Here is a 22,078-nt window from a genome sequence, read left to right as displayed (position 1 = left end):
TATGTTCCATATTTTGTATTAATTGTTATTATTACTTTTTTTATTGTTTTGTTGTTCATATACAATTATTTTATCAAGTCACAGAGTGCACATTTGACAGGTTTAAGCTAAATCAATCCTCCATATTTCAAAGAACTATTCCCGACTACAATATTTTATTTCTTCACTTTATATAAAGGTATCAGATGTTGGTCATTGTACTCAATTTAGAATAACTGAAGTGGTCTTTAATTTCACTTATCTAAATAAAATCAAAGATCTTCATGGCATGAACAAATAGAAGAAAAACTAATTGAACAATTACTTTTTAATGTGTGATACTTTTATTTCGTTTGAAGTAAAACAACTGGCAGCGAAAAAATTCAATAATAGGACATAAATAAAACATAAAACATGAAGCAAAAAATTATTTGGATTTTTCAATAAATATATAATAACCAAAACCAAATAAAAACCTACAAATTGATTGTAACCTGATATAAAATAACAATAAAAAAAACTAGCTCATTTATCTTTTAACGAAGACATACTTTATAACACCTTCCCAGACAATATCTTTTTGATACTTACTTTTTACCATAGGGTAAAACTGTTTTATTGCCAAATTCACTGTAACATAGTACATTTCAGACAAATTTCAAAAAGACTTTATGATCAACAAGTGTAATCTAGGGATAAGGCGTTACTGCATCAATGTTGTATGTATTTTATTCTAGTCTGACATACACAAACAATTTAACCTCATGAGCGCTACTTTATATCAATTATGTTACTTTCTGTTCTGTCATCATGCTATTGAATCATCTTGCATAATGACTCAAAGATATCAACATTAGAGGTATATATTTCTATGACTGCGCAAACGCTGTTATTTACCTGCCTGCCCTGAGCCCCCATCAAAGGCGAGAATTTATATATTTTTGATACTCCAAGTCTGGTGTGAAAACTGTTCATAGAAGGCAAAAAAGCAGTGTTAATTTTAACCCTTTGCATTGCTGGGAAATTTGTAGTCTGCTATTGAAATTATTGGAACAGTTTCAGTCCTAAACCATTTTCCACAAATGGTCTGGATTTATTCTAAAAAAATTCTAAAAAAACTGTTTTGGAACAATTCCAGAACATACGTTTTAGAACACAAATATGGAACAGTTCCAGAACTGTTCCAATTTCTAGAACAAATTTATAATTATCTTTATTGCATGTATAAGTTATTTTCCATAACGATTTCCGTTGATTAAAATGGCTAAGTCCAACTTTCCATGGTGTTTTCCATACATTCCGTGGAAATGCATGGAATTTTAGTCGAGATTCCGTGGAATTCCATAACAGCTTCAGATGGAAAATTGGCAAGTGGATGGAATTCCATCGAATTCCATGGATTTCCATCGATTTCCGTAGAATTCCATAATATTTTCTATGGAATTCCATAGAAAAGTGCTAATGACTATGGCAGATCTACAGACAGGATGACAGACGGACGCACACAGGCAACAAAATGAAGTCTACCATTTCTTAAATCCTTCCACAGATTTTGTGCATTCACAACTATAAGTGAATAGTACATTTACTATGCATAAATACTCAATAAAATCCCCTGAAAAATTCCTTATGACAGGTTCAGGTAATATTCAACAATAAGCAGCATATATTTGTTTGCAAGTTGGTCTCATCATTCAATAAGTAAATGTGAAAGCAAATACATTAATCTGTTAGTAAACTTACTCACACAGCACATTAAATTTCAAATGTTTCTTCTATTGATGATTGTTTGAATGATTTCTATATTGCGGGTATATATTTATTATTATAAAAGATATTATATATATTTTGAATGTATTTACAAAGGTAAGTTTCAAATTGCTTTATTTTGCCACTTTATTTTCTTAAGTCATAACAGAACAGTTTTTGCATCTTGTTTGCATCCCACAGTAGACACATACATGTAATAAATGGATAGTTTGTGCCAATAAAAAAAAAAAAATATGATAACACAATTTCTGTGGAACAAAATAATAACTTTCAACTGGCAAAAACTTCAGACTTTGTTTCAAGCTAATCTAACATCTTAGACAGCTGACAAGGATCACAATGCTTTCAGTTGCCAAAACACTGTTACTTTTATAAAATGTTGTGAAATCTTTTAAATAAACATAACCAGACATGACTTGTATCTTGAGAATCATTAGTCGGCATTTTCGGAGATATTGTCATAGCCAGCCCGTCTTGTCTGCCGTGCGCCGTCTGCCGTCCGCGTCGTGCTAAAACCTTAACATTTTGATAAGGTTTTGAACATTGGCTCTAAAACCAAATGGCTTCACCTACAACTTTGAAACTTACCATGTAGATGCACCTTGATGAGTTCTACACGTCAGACCCATTTTTGGGTCACTAGGTCAAAGGTCAAGGTCACTGTGACCTTTAAAAAAAAAAAATCTGACAAGCTTTCATTTATTCAAAACTGCACCCGTAGCCGAGCGTGGCACCCGTTATGCGGTGCTCTTGTTTTAAATATGGGACATATGGGCTTAAGTGATATTGTATACACATAATAATAATAGTTTGCATCTTTGAACAATCTTAAATGTTTAAATCATTAGTTAGAGAAATCTGATATACTCATATAATTGCCCACTTCTTTGATAACCATACAGAGGTTAATGGTCCTAGTAGAACAGTTATCTTTACAAGCTGATAATGAGAGGAAATCACGTTGCCATTTCAACCACCAAACAGAAAACTGAGATGGAAACCACATCGTATAGCACATGTCCGGACATTATAACTATTTAATTGTACTTTTTACCTAACACATCTGACAAGCTGTGTCCCTTCAGAAAATTTTATCACCAAATGATGACAACTTTTGGCATTCAACTATAAAACAGTGTATGCATATATGTAGTTATCTGCAATTCTAACAATATGAATAGCAATATTCCCCCTGCCACAACAAACTGGGGGTGATTTCTGAGCAACTGAATAGTTCATTTGTCCTGTTTGTTCGAGTGGCCCCTGACTCGTCTTCCTTTTTTCGGATTGGCTGGGCTTTCTATTATGAGGTATGAGGTATGGAACTAGAAAATAGTTGCTCTAACCCAGATCCTCTCTCAGGTTATTCCATGTCTTCACCTCCTAGGCCCAAGACCCATAGAATTAGGCAAAACAATGAGCAACCGAATGTGATCATATCATGTTTATTTATAGATCTTTGTTTGCACTAATATTAACAAGAGGGCGAAGATGGCCCTAGTTCGCTCACCTGAGAGGAGTCGGTTCATTCAATCTTTACCAAATGTCAAACTTTACCTAGATATTGCCCAGACAAACATCCGAGTCAAGTTTCATCATTATTGAACCAAAACTCTGGCGCATGGAGTGTTTTTGTTTTTGTAAGATTTGACATGGTTACCTTTATTTTGAGTTGACCCCCCTAACCAAACATCAAATTTTGCTTACAAAAATAAATATTATGAAACACAATTGTGACCTCTAGAGTGTTTACAAGGATTTTGTATAATATAATGAAAATTCGGACAATCTACATGTAAGGGCAATAATTATGCGTTAATTATGTGATTTTGCTCATTATCAAAATTGACTGAGATTTTTCAGCAACTTTGATAAAGAATGCTTGAGAAATGTGAATGCTAGAGTGTTTACAAACCAAATGTGGTCAGACAGACGGCGGACAAAGACCAATCCTAAAACCTCACCTGAGCAATCAGGTGAGCTAAAAAGTGTGTTTCACCGATCTGAGCCATTTTGTAACTTGTCCGAGAAATCAATAAAACCAATGTATTTACTAAGTTTCACGATGATTAGGCAAAAAATGTGACTTCTATAGTGTTCGATCACAAGGTTTCTCTCTAGTCACATGAGAAAAACTGCCCCACCCCCCTGGCGGCCATGTTTTTTTACCGATCTGGACCATTTGCGAACTCATCTGAAATATATATAAAACCAAGCTTTTCACCAAGTTTCATGATGATTGGGCAAATAATGTGACTTCTAGAATGTTCGCAAGCTTTTTTTACTATATAAATATAAGAAAATTGCCCCCCCCCCCGGCAGCCATGTTATTCAACTGACTGGAACCATTTTTTAACTCAACTCTCGTATCAAGGAAACAAATGTTCTTACCAAATTTCATGAAAACTGGGCCAAAAAATGTGACTTCTAGAGTGTTCACATGTTTTCATTATATACATATTGAGAAAAATTACCCGCCTGCTGGCGGCAATGTTTTTTCACCGATCTGGACCATTTTCAATCTTGTCCAAGATATCAATAAAACCAATGTTTTGACCAACTTTCATGATGATTGGGCAAAAATTGTGACTTCTAGTGTGTTTACAAAGTTTCTCTATAGCCAAATAAGGAAAACTGCCCCGCCCACTGGCGGCCATGTTATTCAACAGACCGGAACCACTTTTGAACTCAACCAACAGATCATTAAGGCTAACATTTTGACCAAATTTCATGAAAATTGGGCCAAAAATGTGACTTCTAGAGTGTTCACATGTTTTCACTATATACATTATAGAGAAAAATGCCCCGCCCACTGGCGGCCATGTTTTTCCACCGATCTGGACTATTTTCGAACTCATCCGAGATATCAATGAAACCAATGTTTTAACCAACTTTCATGATGATTGGCCAAAAATTGTGACTTCTAGAGTGTTTACAAGGTTTCTCTATAGCCAAATAAGGAAAACTGCACCGCCCACTGGCGGCCATGTTTTTCAACGGACCGGAACCACTTTTGAGCTCAACCAACATATTATTAAGGCAAACATTTTTACAAAGTTACATCAAGATTGGGCATGAAATGTGACTTCTACATTTTCAAGGTTTTTCTTTTTTTTTACCTTGTGACCTAGTTTTTGACACAGCATGACCCAGTTTTGAACTCGATCGAGATATCATCAGGAAAAATCTTCTGACCAAGTTTCATAAAGATCGGACAATAAATGCGGCCTCTAGAGTGTTTACGAACAAATGTGGACAGAAGGACGACGGACGGACGACGGACAAAGACCAGTCACAAAAGCTCACCTGAGCAATTAGGTGAGCTAAAAACTGATTATAACTCTATTCACACATGCAGAAGACTAAATAGTGCACTATCAAATTAATGTATTTATGTCACGTTAATGTTCATGTTCAGAAAAGTTTCCTTTTAACTCGTATTTGTTTCCAATTACTCAAATTATATTAATATGCCTTAAATACATGTACTTATGTAAAATGGAAAATTACCCCCCTTTAAAGACCCCATAAACTGTTCTCATACATACGCATGCACATATCAAAACATGTTTTGTTTACATTTGCTTATAGATGACGAATCCAGGATGTATCAGTAAATTTTGTGTATCATATTTAATCTTATTATTAAGAGAGTTATTAAAGAAAAAACCTATATTGCGTCCAAGAAAACGGCTACCCAGTAAACTACATGTAGTATGTTTCGTCACAGAAATGAAGTCCCATGAGACATGTCATAAAATTCATAATAAAGTGAATGAAAAATTACAGAAAGCTGGTTTTGTAATATATTAAAAAGAAGAAATAAAAAACGATTGCATGTAATATAAACGCTAACACATGCCTATATATGAATACATACCTGTCAAGGGTCTTGAGTGGCTAAGAGTGAGACTAGATCTAGGGGGGTCCGGATGCATGACCCCCAGGAAAATTTTTGGATCCTAGATCGTCTGTGGTGCATTAAGGGGCTATTTCCTGAGCAAAATTAAGACTTTTTTTCTGAAATTACCCCATTTTTTGCTTGAAGTTTTATTCTTTGCCGGTGAGCCACTTGCTGACAGTTTGAAGCCGATTGTTTAATTACATAGACACAGGTGACGTAGTGATAATGATACATTAACACCGTTAAACAGTTTCCGGTACATGTGGTATTTAGGTTAGAAACCACTAAAACAGCCCGCCCGTCTCGGTGGTAATTATACGACATTTTATGAAATCCAAACATTACTTTTTTCATTTTTTTGTTTTTGAAGAAATGCATGAGAAATTAGTCTGCGTGAGACCGTCGTTGCATGCGAAAAAAACGTGTGAAAGTACACAGCGAAACCGTGAGACTTGACAGGTATGTGAATATCTATTAAACACAACAAGGAAAAGGAATTCGTTGAGATATAATCTTTAGTAACTGATGGTGTATGGAATATACACCGTTAGTAATTTCATACCATACTCAAGGTGTTAGTAACTGATAACTGTCACTTATAATACCGGTAATCAATTTCGTATTCTAACATTGAAGCATAAACATCAATAACATATTTTTTTAAATAAAAATAAATGTTTTCTGCACTCAACACAAATGATGTATGGTTATTGTGCAGTTGCAGAGCAATTACCAAGGTGGCAGTAGAGTCGTATAAGACACGCAAAGTACATTTTGTGGACGCTGTGACACTGCCAATGCTCGTAGCAATTGAACACAGAGGAATCACAGTATAGATGCAATGAAAACACACCTCTGGTGTGATGGTGGACAGTTTTATGATTATTTGAGAAAAACAGATTGGCACTTATCAGTCTCAGCTTCATTGTTATCCAAAAGCTTTCACTGTTTGGTCTAGGAGCCTGGACCCAAATCTGGTGTGACAGGGACATAAGATTCTTGTGTGGGGTTTTTACAAAATTTTATCAACAATATACTCCTTAAACAAAAAATTGTAACTTAATTTCCTTATGCAACCACTTAAATCTACCTTAACTGTATTTATTGCACCCAAAATAGAATTGTAAGTGCCAAAATAATCAATAAGAAGCAGTTGTTACACTTTTCAAAGACAGTAATTCAATCTTTAAAAATACAACAAAAAACTACATCCAAAGATTAGGAAAACATGTTGCCTTAAGAAAAATGAGTCCTTTGATCTCCAAAGAACCTAGACAGGTTATAAACTTGTATTGGCTGACAACTATTGAAGCATACAAATAAATAATTTTTAATAAGCTTGGTTTCTCTTATAGGTTATATTAAGATTACTATCAGTATCTTCTATTACCTGTTTGGAAACATATGTTTGTATAAAGAACTTTTTTCCTCACAATTTTGTGCTTGATAATTATTATTTTTACAGTCATTAAACTGTTTTTGTAATTGTGATATGTGTAAATGCCTTACTAACTTCAACACATCTTCCATTGACAAAGTGTATTTTACAATTAAAATAAGTTGAGCATAACATACAAAAATAAATATTTCTAACATCTAAATTTCACATATATTTATTACTTCATGTTACCATCAAAATTAACTTTTGAAAAAATATTATGAAACAATTTCTTTTATAATCAGAAATCAATAATCAAACAATAATTGCTACTTAAAAAAAAATCCCTGAATTAATACGCAATAATGCTATGAATCAGCAACTTAAAAATAAAAAGACTCTCGTAACAGACCGAGAGATATAAAATGGAGAAGCATTAAATTCACCTCTTAATATCAGTTTTATTAATAGTCTAATTGCAGTAAAGATAGCCCCTTGTTGCAGTTAATGGTGACACATTTTATTTGATATAAAATTAGCATTATGGACCCACACAAATCTGCTCAACAGCTGCCATCTGTGAACAGTTGAAAGAATTATGGGACAAACAACAATAAATTCAATAACCTTAAGTAGATTGATTTCTTTTGTTTAATTGTCATTGTTTCCAATATGAACCAACAATGATCATGAATGATACATGTAAATATGTTGCAAGCATAAGTTCATTCTAAAACTATGCACCCATCAGTGCTAGTTTGTTATATTGAAGAGCTGAAATGAATCTTGGGTGTTGTCTACCTGTATATTCAATCACAAAACGGACTCGCTGAAAATGAAGCCTCTCAGTAGGTATTTCGGTCCAATGATGTGACAATTATTACATTAACCACACTAAAAATAATATTAATTAATACAGTGTTTTATCAAGACAATTACACAGAGAAAATGAGATTCCTGATTCCACCAACCACCACCAACATGTATAAGAAATCCCCCCCCCCCCCCCCAATAATCACTTTGACCAACCAGTAAACAGTGATAAAGCTATCATCGCTAATGATGATTCCTGTCCAGAATGATTAAGCCTGCCACATGGGACCCGGTCAATAAGCCATGCTCCACTGACAGCAGCCAGGAGGCTTATCAGTCAGCCTTCAACACAGCCCTGACCACTGGAGGAGCAGAGGGGGAGGTCTACCGATGTCTTGAGAGCTGGGCTAGGTGTCTATCTACTATATCTTAGATGGAAATATTAAAGGGTTATAACCTTTTCACACTCAAATGATTGCCATTTTGAAAGATACAGAATGAAGTAGCAGGAGGCCAATTGAATGTCTTCCTAACTTATAAATATTTCTTACTTCATAATCATTCAAACAAATGAAGGATTTCACAAAGATATCTTAAGAAATCACACATAAAAGTTTTTTTCATTATGAATTTTAATGTTTTAACATGCAGTACAGTATGGCTATTTTACATACAAGTCTATAAATCCATTATACACTTGGGGACTTTTCTTACGCATCACTTTTCAAACTTGAATATCTCAGTTATGAGTAAAGATATTGATTTAAAATTTTACATACGATCATTTGACAACATTCTGTGCAAGCTCACGATAAAATCATTCATCCGTGATGATTGGACGCTTTTGCACGTGTGGTAGATATGGTTCCTTATTTTTGCACGTGGAAATGTTGAAACGCGATTTAATTCTAGTTTTACTTCAATATAATTATTTTGGGTGGATTCTTACACAAGGAAAACATAAAATTAATTTACAAATAATATAGCTAGTATGAATATTCAGGAGCGTAATCGCGCACTTTGAATTTTACAGGCTACCTTTCCTACTTGCTAAAGCTTCCGATCGACACGGATGAAAGATTTTATCGTTAGCTTGCACATATTGTAGTCAAATGATCACATGTGCAATTTTAAATAAAAATATTTACTCATTACTGAGATATGTAATTTAAAAATGTTGCGTTAGAAAAATAAAAAAAAGTGTAGTAAAAGGCGATATACATGTTATAACAATTTAATTTCATTTTCATAATTCTAGGTAAGTTTTTACATAAGAAAAACCTAACATTAATTAAAGAAAAACAATATGGCTCGTATGAATAGGTATTCAGGAGCGAAACGGGGCATTCGGCATGTTGCAAGCCGGTCAATTATTAAGACGTGTAATATATGCATTGTACTTTTCACATTGTTATTATTTAACGTTGTACGATTTTGCGAATTTGGCTTTTGAAGTGATGATTTAATTTGTTAAGTTTTATATTTTGGTGTTTTTCAATTTCAATTAAATTTTTTGGAATGATCAGATTTGTGTTGAATTATTCTTGGTCCAAATTTCAACACAAGCCGTTCAAAAATAAGGGAGCTATTTTGATCAGGGGCGTAGCTGGGCATTCGCAAATACTCACGTGCGTACGCTGTTTGGAAAAAATACACAATAAAAGTGATTGAAAAATGCAATAAAATGTGATGCCTAACCCGAGAGAGATGCGAGACATGTTTTTTCATATCGAAAACACTTAAACTGTCTTAAATTTTGTTTTCGACTTTATAGAATACGCATGATTTAGCTTCCATTTTCGAGGTCACATTTCTTTTTGGTGGTGACTATCCATAACATTATTATCGACTGCGCTTTATAGTGTTTTCTACTATGTATCCGAATGGATTGTTAACGAAAAGTGCGCTTTTAAGAATGGCTGCTAATTTGATGTCGCCCTGTACAGAGATGTTTTCAACTGAAAATCAGACCAACCAACATCCAGTACAGTTGTTTTGCATCGAATTTATGGCGGACGAAGCCACTGATGCTGCCACTATGGAACAAATGGCTCTCTGCCTTTGATTTTACGATGCATAGAAAGCATGTCTCCGGTAGGAGTTCATTGGGTTTGCCGAGTGCAACTTCTACCACCGGCAAAGCTCTGGCTAATGCCTTCCTTGAGAAGGCATGATCAAGCTCTTTGAGTAAACATTTAGACAATGCTCGGCCAAGGTTATAATGGTGCGTCCAACATGTCCGGGAAGCAGAACGGGGTCCAGGCTCGCATCCAAGCCATCGTCGCGAGAGCTGTATACACTCACTGCAAGGCGCACTGGTTGAATCTCGCTATTATACAAGCCTCGGACTCGATGCATGCTAAGAACGTGATGGCAACTGTCCTAACAATAGCGTTTGCCTTTGACTACTCTGCCAAACAGCTTTTGCGGTTCTATGAGAACTTGGAGACTGACGCAGTGGTCACAGAAGAGATGGGTAGGAGAACAAAACTTGCAATTTCTTTTGTTCTGCTCTGCATGCCAGTATCGACAGCAACAGCGGAGAGGTCTTTTTGTACAATGAGACGGGTGAAGACATACCTCCGTAGCACCATGGGAACAGAGCGCATGTCCGGTCTTAAAATTGCCCTGTTAAATATACACCGAGAGCGAGATATCGATCTGGTAGATGTCGTTATCTATCTAAAAGATGGATATTTTGCTTAATTAATTAATTGGCTTTTATTTATGTTTTAACGATACAAATTAAGCTTTAGTTACTTTCATCCCAAAGTGTTATGTCCTATGTTAAACCATACCATATCATGGTTTTATTTAGACATACATTAAATGATATACCCCTTCTGGAATAAAAGTCTTAAAGGAAAAACCCGTTTTAAAAAATCGAAGACAAATGGTATCATATCCGAGTTTAGCACGCATTATTTTGCACTATAAAATTGTCTGAAACCTCTCTAGAATGCACGTACGGCTTCGTAGAGATAAAAAAAAATCCGGGGAAGCATACCGGACCCCCCGACCATGCCGTTTGCGTACACTGAAAATCTGCCCAGCTATGCCCCTTATGTTGATATGATTAAGTGATGCGTTAGAAAAGTCTCCAAGTGTAGTATGTGCATACTGATTGCATTTCCAGATATTTCTTCACATCATGTAAACCAAAACAGTTGAATCAACTACCATGAACTTGTCTGCATATACATACATAATGTTACTAGTTAATAGTGCAATATAAACCAAGCACAAAACCCGCAACAACTTTTACCAATTTAAATTCTAGACCATTTGAGTAGCCAATTAGAGGTAATGCAATATAAATGACCCTCTTTATGATCCCAACACACACACCAACCCAGCCTTGGAAACAGACACCCAGCATATGGCAGTAATTTTGTTTGTCTTTCTTAGATATATTGCTTACACTAACTTGCCTGTAGTATCATCTATTGCCTACATCTGCGAGAATGTTTATTGATTGGAGTCAGGAGCTATTAGATATCCTGTTCATACAGGTCTATTGTGTATTCAAACAAATAATGTTGTAATTGGACTCATATTTAAGAAACAAATTTCTTTGAATATGCTCTAAAATTACAGTTATTATTCTTCCTGATATTCAACATGGCTTTATTTCATGTTTATAGAACACTGCTCCTTTTAAACCACTAAAACCTGTACTTATATTAATCAATAATTTTTCCCACACTCTTGATTTCCTTTCCTATCTTTCATGGCTCATTATCAATCGTCCAAACAGTTTTCCAACCTTTGATTTCTTCAGTAAAGCAATGTTCATGCCTTCCTCCGGTCCTCCCTGAGACTGGCCTGAGAATTTCCCCACCAGGTGAGAGAGCACACATGCTGCCCACCAAGTTAATGACCCATCCTTTTTGTGTTTGAACTGCACTGAAGAGACCAATTAGTTAAACAGGAACCATATGGGACAGGGAAGGAACCTTGATGCTGGCTGAAATTCCCTCATTAAGTTGTTCTTTGCAATGAACACACTGCCAGGAATTCCTTCTGTTTTGCACTGGTTTTCAACTTTTCAGACAAAAAACTTCGTTTGATTTGCATGCAATTTGATAGCTATTTGGATTGCCTGATTACAGTAAGTTTTTTTTGTTATTAAAATATTTAAGATAAGTACTTGCAGAACACCCAATATATATTGAACGTAGAACTTAAATGAAGTATCATTTATAAATTTCAATCTTGCTCTAAGAACTTATTTTGTGTCTAAAATTAAGTTATAGTGATCAGGTCTTTAGTACAAGATGACTATGATCGCCTCTGACACTTTTCTGAAACAGTTGAAACCTTCTTGTTACATAAAGAATGTCCATTCCTGAAAACTTAACACGAAACCTTCAGTAGTGTACAATATAATGGTTCTTTCATGGCTGCAAGGATTAGCTTAACCCATACTAATTTGAAAACTATCAACACAATTTGATGTGGAACTATATGATATTACAGCTAACAGTTTCGCACAAATATATATGGTAAAAGCATAACATAGTTACAGGTATATATCCCTAGACATGAAAGCTCATTGACTGATGGTGTTCAATTCTGGCACACCTGTACCTATTTGTTCCTGTGCCCCATTAAAACTTATCTCTTACTTCCTGTGGAAGCTGGCTTCTGGATACTATCAGGTTTATCTCCTATCTTAGCCTATTAAAATTGTATTGCTTTGTTTTATACCTATGCCATAGCATCTTTGTTTGATATTATTGCGTGGCTTGTTGTTGTTATTTTTAACCACAGAACAAAGCTTAACACGTTAAAAATCTGGCCATGATTTTTCGGGAGCTCACGAGTTGCAGGAATCACTGACCCCCGACCCACGACTAGCTACGAATGAGTTAGGACCTTCGCCGATTGAGCTATGAATGTCCCCGACCTCAAAATATTGGAAATCGGGACAAATCGTGAGGAATCGGGTCGTAGTGGAATACCCCTTTAAGTGGTAAGGACCTTTTGAGTGATGGGCCTTGATTGAAGTGAGATCTCCTACATGACAAGAAGCCAGTTACAGTGGAATCACTGTAAACATCAGTTAGGCATCTGACTGATAGGTTTCCCAATAAATCTGCAGCCTGCAACATGGGCCTGACAGTTGGGAAATCATTCATCTCACAAATCATAGCCTGGATGCCAGCTTCTCTCCCAGTTTGGCTATTTTCCCACCATTAATTTCCCCATATGTCAATAATGGTACATGTATTTTAGACTTACTCTTGTATTGAACAATTAGTACACAGTGTAATTTCCCCATAATTATGTCAATAATGGTACATGTATTTTAGACTTTATCATATATTGAACAATTAGTACACATATAAGTGTTTCCATTTCTTAGAGTTTCTGTTAAAGAGTGTACATAGATGTTTTACACATAAAAATGCCTGAATTATATATTAATTGGAATAAAAATAAAAATAATGGACGCCTGGCAGTATTGTATCTGAACGATACATGGGATTCAGATACCAATCCCCATCTCTTTGAGAAATTTTATGACATATATAAACGTTTTCTTATTCAGGATATACTGAATGTGTTGTTCTTTCTGTTTACAGAAAATGCCAGCACTAAAAGTTATTTAAATTTAATATAAACCAAGAACTGTTTAAATATAAACTAAACGAGTAAAAAGACACTCTGTCTGATCTCGCAATAGTGCAACATGGCTGACTTAAAGACCAGGTATACAGGCAAGTTATAGTAACAGTATTTATGATTCATATTCTGCACAATGACCTATTATAACAACTGCAGCTGATAAACCACAGAGGCTGCTGCATCAATAGCTGCTACCTGGACGTAACACACTGTGTGTCAGATCTTGCTGCTTGGTTCATCCCTACCCAAACAATCCCAGGTCTCTGTTCCATACATCATGCTAGATGATTCACAAATAAGACTTAAATACAGCACACACCTCAAAACCTGCCACCAAACTGTTAGACAATGGGTCTGACCACTTTATGACAATGTGCCTGACCACTCCTAGACAATGTGTCTGACAGAATTAGATTTTTTTCATGTTTCGTCAAACTGCTTGATCGGTTTTCACAGTCTTGATACAGTTGCTACTTTATATATTGCTTTTACTATTTTTATGTCCCCCACCACTATAGTGAGGGACATACTGTTTTTGCCCTGTCTGTTGGTTTGTTTGAGTGTTTGTTAGTTTGCGCCAACTTTAACATTTGCAACAACTTTTGCAATATTAAAGACGGCAACTTGATATTTGGCATGCATGTGTATCTAATAGAGCTGCACATTTTGAGTGTTGAAAGGTCAAGGTCATCCTTCAAGGTCAAAGGTCAAATATATAGCTTCAAAGCAGCGCAAAAGGGGACATAGTGTTTCTGACAAACACTTATCTTGTTAGTAATAGGTTTACATGGCCATATTCTAACATAATTTTCTGAACCTTAAATAAAACAGCAGGTGCATGGATGTATGCAAAGGGTAATTTATGAGCTGCTTCTTTGGTATTGTTGCACTGCATTAACACTTAAGATCAATTTATTGTATTCAAAATTGGTCTCAGAATATTCATTGTGCAAACTTTCTGGAAGATTTTAACATAGCACACATATGAGGCAAATACAAGCTTTTTGGAACTTAACAATCTTACCCCTCAAAATTATGATCTATAATTATTTGAGGTCAATAAATTATGTTTAACTTAAACAAGAAATATATTATAAAAAGATATACGGCGTTGATAGTTCAATGAATGAGATCAAGGATAGCGAATGTCTTTTTCTGTGCAGTTCTTAGCTGCATCACACGCAGTACGGGATGTTACGCGGAGTTTTCGCGGCTTATTTTACATTATTACATATTGCTGGTCATAAACATATAGATACAAAACAGAAAACCAAAAGAAGAATGGAAGTGAAACTAAAACATATGAGTCAACTGGCCACAAGCGAAGTATCCATATTTATAGGCACGTTCTTCGAACAAACCTGTTTTAGTGGTTTGTCGGGCATTGCTATTTGATTCGATTATTAACGGTAACGAGAATCATCACGCTCATGCTTAATACATTAGTCAATATGGTGGAATAATTATTGTTAAATTAATCAAAAATAATATTTATCATTGAATTGATGAAAACACATTAAAAATCTATTATTGACATACCATAATTATATTGCTGAATATCTTCATTTAACATATTTCTGGTCTTAAGAAAATTCCTGGTCACCTAGTTCATGGATAGCGTCTTTATTATATAACCATTATTTTACTGGCCGCGAACTCCGGTGATGACCTGTATATGAACTCTGATATTCACTCACTGGCCGCGAATTGACCCGATACCTCGCGGGTTGAATTGCAATGCATTAAAGTGAGGCCTCGCTTCCACTTCTCTTTATACTTTTACATGTTAACATGTTGACAGGAATATGGAAGTACTAAATATGAGAACATAGCCATTAAGTATAAACTCTTTTGCGCTGGTAATTTTCTGAAAATAAAAGGTGCACATACAAACTGTATTGATGTCGAGAAATTAGTGTACAACTGTTCTATCTATTAAGCCTTTTCATTAGAGATAAAATTGATTCATGCAGTAAAACAGTGTTACAAAGACGCGGATATGTTTCCAATGTTCTGGTGGTATACTCAAATCAGCCAATGGAATAAATGAAGTGCATTCATTCGTAGCTACATGTAGCCGCGGGAAATGTTATTTGAATTTTATTTGACACTAACAAAGGCCAGGTAAGGTGAAAAGCTGGCTTAATACAGCTACCCTGAAAAAAGTTCTGTGTTAATGATCCATCTCTGTCGAACTAATTGTAAACAAACTCCATAAACCTGTTGACATACAGCCTGGCTTTAGGAAATCGGATGTCCATTTACTGTAATGAGGTTCTCATATTTCACTAATTACTTCAGAATCATCTAATCAATACTCTCTTGATATCTGGGTCAAAATAAGGTTAGCAAATTAATAGCCACATTTCTCTATCAATCAATACACTAATTCAAGTCTGAAATTTAAGTTATTGCAATAAAAACAAGTTTAAGACAAAAAAGTTGAAAACTTCATTAAAATCAATGAAGGATTTAAAGACACATATGAACTCAATTCACCAGTTTTTTCTAGAATGATGTCATAAACAGAAGCATCCATCTTACAATTGCTTTTACTGACACAGTATGGGATGTAGCTAACACTGTAGTGCGTTCAGTTACAGCGAACTTTCGCCAATGATCGCTCATTTCTGATTCGGTCTTATTGAACAATTGGTTTCGCTAGCAAACTACCTTCCAAGAGGATTCGCGAACGTTCACGGCGAACCGGGCGTTCAATAGAGAACATTCACGAACTATAGCGAATGTTCGCTGTAACTGAACGCACTAGACTTTGGTTCCGCTAGCGAACTACCTCCCTAGAGGGTTTGCGAACGTTTGTGGCAAACTGAGCGTTTAATAGTGAATGTTTGCGAACTATAGTGAACGTTTGCTGTAACTGAAAGCACTACTGCTTTTGGCCTCATTATTATAATTTATATATGAATAGGGTGGGGGGGGGGGTGCAGAAGTTGATGAAAACATGCAGCTGATTTTAAATGAAATATAGTGTTCATTGTCTCTCATTTTTGTGTGAATACTGTTCATTAAAAAAAAAGTTAGAGAAAACCTGGTAACTTTGACATGCTCCATTTGATCATTTGATACATATGTGGTAACCTCAAAGTATAACTGGATTTCAAAATCTGCAAAAGAACAAGAAAGTACTGTTCAAACATAGATGTTATGAGCACTGAATGCAGGATTCTTTCCAATGAAAATGTGCAAGGTATTAGATAAGACTGCCAGATGACATTTGACAAGACACAGAACAGGCCTTGGTTACAGCTGGGAACAAAATATTACACAGGGCTGGACATTTAGGAAGAACAGAGCTGGACAGACAAGCACAAAATGAAAATGTGCAAGGTATTAGATAAGACTGCCAGATGACATTTGACAAGATACAGAACACGCATTGGTTACATCTGGGAACAAAATATTACACAGGGCTGGAAATATGGTAAGAACAGAGCCTGAAAAACTGAAGCATAAACAAGCAATAACCCCATAAATGTTAAACTTTGAACTCATTATGTGGTCCTTGAGCTCCCATCAATATTGGTTTAGAAAATATCACTTGTTTAAACAACTTGCAAACAAAGCTTTTTTTGAACTTGAGAGTAATCAAAAACTCCTATACCATGTATGAATAGAAGCAATTAGGATCTTTATAAGCCTAATGTTTATCATGCAATCTTTCCTTCATATATTTATGAATAACTCTGATCTTTTTTTCAATCTCATTACCTCAGCACCAGGAATGATTCATTGCCTGATCTGATCTATTTACAGAACCAACACAGACTCTTGCCCTTCTACTCTACACTCCATATGCACAGGTAAATGAGTTTTTAGGAGGCTTCATGTTTTCTTCAAGACAAAGCACTCAACAGAGCTTAGCCTGTTAACACCCACAGTTCTGATCATACAAAACAATATAACAGAACAGAATTGTATTACGCATAAACTTCACTTTTTCTGGCATTGAACATTTTGATTATATCAAAAAAGTATGAATACCACATGTGATAATTGTTGCTTGCACAATAATTTCAAACATAGTAAAAGAAAATAGAAAGTGCATTCAATATGAACTTCCCAAACTTTAACATTTCACTATAATTATTTTCACATTCTACACCTGTATGATTTCAAACATGCTAGGTCTTACTTTACAAGAAGCTTAACACAGATTTCTCTTTTTTGGACATTTAAAAAAAAAAAGTGGAATTCTTTTTCAACTTCATGGCTGTCACATAATGTGCACAGCTGCAAGTTTCTTTCTATTCGATTATATCTACCAGTCTAAATTCTCAGGTTATATGCACAAATACATAACTTCTTTATTACTGTTCTTAAAAAAATTATCTCAATACAAGTGTCTCTAAATACGATTCAAATGAAATGGCTATTTTAAATACTTTATATAATATAAGTACAAAATGTTATCATTTACATCTTGTTCCCACTCTTGTAGGTTACTCATCAACAACTCTTTTTAAAAACAAGACAACAAATTAACCTCATTGATTTGTGATTTTTTTTAAACAAATTATTTTATTCACTAGATCTATTTAGATAGTAAGTCCTTCAGCTTTCTGAATCAGCACTATTTAGATACTAAGTCCTCCACCTTTCTGAATCACTTATTTTGTATTAAGTCAATCAAACATCTTCCAATATGGATCGTCATATACTGTCCTCACTATTTATTTATTTAAACCATTCAAACTTGGGCTTAGTTATATGTTCACAAACCTCAGAGAGTTTGGTTTAGATTTTTAAAAACAGTGCAACTTAAAAAGCAGAAACAATGAACCCACCCAACTACCCAGCCGCCCATAAACCACAAGTGTTCCCATAATAAGTAACATCAAGAAAAGGGCGTATTTTACAAGGGCTGTTTATAAAACACGCATGCCCCCTATATGGGCTGTCCGTTGTAGTGGCAGCCAGGTCACTGTGACCTTGACCTATGACCTAGTGACCTGAAAATCAATAGGGGTAATCCACAAGTAATGATCAATGTTTCTATGAAGTTTCATGATCCTAGGCCTAAGCGTTCTTGAGTTATCATCAGGAAACATTTTACTGTTTCGAGTCTCTGTGACCTTGACCTTTGACCTAGTGACCTGAAAATCAATAGGAGTCATCTGCCAGTCATGATCAATGTTCCTATGAAGTTTCATGATCCTAGGCCTAAGCGTTCTTGAGTTAACATCAGGAAACCATTTTACTGTTTCGAGTCACTGTGACCTTGACCTTTGACCTAGTGACCTGAAAATCAATAGGGGTCATCTGCCAGTCATGATAAATGTTTCTATGGAGTTTCATGATCCTAGGCCTAAGCGTTCTTGAGTTATCATCCGGAAACCATTTTACTGTTTCGAGTCACCGTGTCCTTCACCTTTGACCTAGTGACCTGAAAATCAATAGGGGTCATCTGCTAGTCATGATCAATGTACCTATGAAGTTTCATGATCCTAGGCGTAAGCATTCTTGAGTTATCATCCGGAAACCATTTTACTGTTTCGAGTTACTGTGACCTTGAACTTTGACCTAGTGACCTGAAAATCAATAGGGGTCATCTGCCAGTCATGATCAATGTACCTATGAAGTTTCATGATCCTAGGCGTAAGCGTTCTTGAGTTATCATCCGGAAACCATCTGGTGGACTTACGGCCCGACCGACCTACTGACATGAGCAAAACAATATACCCCCTCTTTTTCGAAGGGGGCATAAAAATCTGTATCTTTGTATTGTAAAAAAACATTCTCATGTAAAGACCGCGAAAAATTATGTTCTATCACCTCTATTTCACTAAACAATATACATTTGATACATGTATATATATTTTAGGTTGGTTAATCTAACCAGATACATGTACGCCAATACATAGTTGAAGACAGCAACTCAAGAACTGTGCATCCAGGAATTTCATAACAAGCCTTGGCACAAACATCAGGCTATTAATGATACTGAATAAATCATTTAACTGTTTTGTTAGATAATGTTTAGAAAACTTTCCAAACATTTCTCTCTCCAAGGAAACTCTAATTAACATAAAGCTTTCTTGATCTCAGATGCAGGTAAACTATGGAATAATTGCTAGTAAGCTTTTTAAATTCTGATTTCAAATTGAATTTATTACTCATATAAAAACTATGTTGTTTTTTTGCTACATTCTAACTTGTAAACATTGAACTTAAAGAAAATTATAATGAATGGCATGACTCCCAGATCATCACATCAGAATTCAAAACCTTCAATGAAAAAGTACCACATTTCAAAACATCGATGAAGTGACATCAGTGTATTGCCTTAGTTCCCCTGGGCAAGAAAGGGAAGCCTGAATGTTATCTGTAAAATGCCCATCAGTATTGTCTGTACTCCTATTAGCCCACCCTGTCAGCTTTGTTTACTTGAAATTGTCTGACACTTGTTATAGGGATACAGAAATCTACATTTCTTACCACCAAAGTGGTATTTGTCAGGGACCTGGGTTATTTCATTAATTGATTTTTATGCAAAAGGACTCAATAGAGCAGGCAAAAGAAACAGAAACCATTCTTCAAAAGTCATCTTCTACAAGTGGTCTTCAGCAAACATTACTAGGATGTAAATTATTCAAAATATTATAAACACCTAGTCAAACCCATTTCATAATACATTAAGTACCAAGCAAATGGCTAAATAGGCCTTAGTTACATGATTCGTAGAGTGGACACTGTTCATATTATACATAGGCAGGGTTAGAGGGGGCATAACCCTCTTAATATTTTGTAAGGTTTTACAACTTCAATTGGGAAAATTCATGTTGTGAAATCTACATATTTGGAATTATGGGTCTTTTTAATTACCTGTACTTAACACAGACTAATTTAAGTATTTTGTACATAATTCAAATGAAACTTAGTGAAAATATGCAGAGTGATTCAAGTGGAGAAATTGTTAGAAGAAAAAAACAGACTCATGAATTGCATGTCCACTAACAGATGACCGACATTACAGTATCCTTAAAGCTAAAAATAGCACAAATTGTTGTCTTCATCGAAGCAAAACAACCAGCTTTTTGTTTTAAATTACAAATTAATTCAAAAAAAATATTTTTCTGTATCTTTTTAACTGGACAAAATACAATTCTTTTGTATTTCTTTTTTTCCAGACAATTGAAGATGTCTATCAGGATTAAAAGTCGTGTAACTACTACCTGTAATAATAATAATAATAAATTTTACCACAATAATTCCGTTGCTAGAGCTGTAAATAGATGCACCGAACCACTGGTCGCTTTTGTCTTCAACATCACGATAGTGGGTCCCATTGTGGCGAATACTGTTTCCTGTATTTATGAGAGGTAATCACTTATATAACAGTCAATAAATTTATATCAATGGTATACTTGTAAATACATGCTAACTTAAGGAAAATTTCAATGCTATCAAGCGTGTTAACATGAAAGATATCTTGAAAGCGTTCTCTCCTTTTTAAACCATCTTTCTTCCAATACTTAGAGATTGGGCATTTTGCTGTAATTTATGGGCAAATAGCAATATTTTTTTACTTTTTTGGACAGAACATGTTACATAACAAGAATAAATTAAACCTGGGGTAAGACAAGTACCAACAAAAACAGGTTTAATGGATTTAAATATTTAATTTGATTATAACAAAAGCGCTGGAACAGCCCTGGTCATCCAATAATTTCAGTACTTTAAGATTTTATCCATATGCACATGCAGCTTAATATTCAGGTACATGTAGTGCTCATAGTTCTGCAACCAAACTGAATGGTAGGGATATATTATAACAATAAAAACAGTTTACCAAGAGTATGTCATAATGGTTGCTGTCTTGTAAAGACAGTTAACAGTCCAAGTTAGGATGATTGAAATTAATCTCATGTCCTTGGCCATTTACTAATATCAAATTTTGTCATCATATAAGTAGTCACGTAATTTGTAGTATCTAAAACTATTTCTAAAACAAGACGTAACGAAAAGAAAAGATACTGCAACTTTTTCAAGAAACCATTTTAGAGAACATACAGTATTTGTCTGAGTTAAGCTGCTTGATATTTCGTTGAAATGTCTCGTCAACCATTTGTTGCACGAGAACATTGGTCTGGGAAGCAGACGACAAATATGCAGGAAAATTATACGGTGCGTTAAATTTTACAACGTGATAAAAAACAGCCATATTGACCCAAAGTTCCGGAAGGCAACTGAAAGAATTAAGAGCACTCAAAGGCGTGAAAGTATTATTGTTCCGTTCACACTTAATACCAAGCATGCTAATGCTATTGCCTTTGTGTTCAGTACATCTAAAATTCTGAGTTCCGTGTTGTTTGCATATTTCTTAGGCATGTTCAACTAGTAACATGTCACCTTATTCGCTTGCAATACTGCCTTTATCAATACCGACAAAAGCTTCATAAAGGTTACTTCGCCTCTTACAACAGCATGTACACGATTACATTTTATATGCAGGAGGTATGTCTGCTCGTTCGATCTTTATTATAGTAGCAACGAATAATTGCAACCAAGCAAACTAGATAATTTATAAATGACCTACCGTTTTTAAAAGAATTTTTAATATGTTGTTTCAAACACCTTTGGCC

General features: G+C 35.0%; 1 protein-coding gene across 2 annotated transcripts in view; it reads right to left on the bottom strand.

The window, feature by feature from the left end:
- LOC127863233 (integrin alpha-8-like) overlaps positions 1-22,078 on the bottom strand; it is a 95,397-nt gene that overhangs the window by 66,683 nt on the left and 6,636 nt on the right. For both annotated transcript variants that reach the window (XM_052402615.1, XM_052402616.1), the window contains exon 3: positions 20,697-20,800. In XM_052402615.1, the coding sequence (XP_052258575.1) occupies positions 20,697-20,800 (104 nt within the window). The remainder of the gene's footprint in view (positions 1-20,696; positions 20,801-22,078) is intronic.

Source organism: Dreissena polymorpha, unplaced genomic scaffold (genome assembly GCF_020536995.1).
Source record: "Dreissena polymorpha isolate Duluth1 unplaced genomic scaffold, UMN_Dpol_1.0 chrUn003, whole genome shotgun sequence".
In the NCBI taxonomy this organism is placed as follows: Eukaryota; Metazoa; Mollusca; class Bivalvia; order Myida; family Dreissenidae; genus Dreissena; species Dreissena polymorpha.
This window is presented reverse-complemented; position numbering and strand designations above follow the sequence as displayed.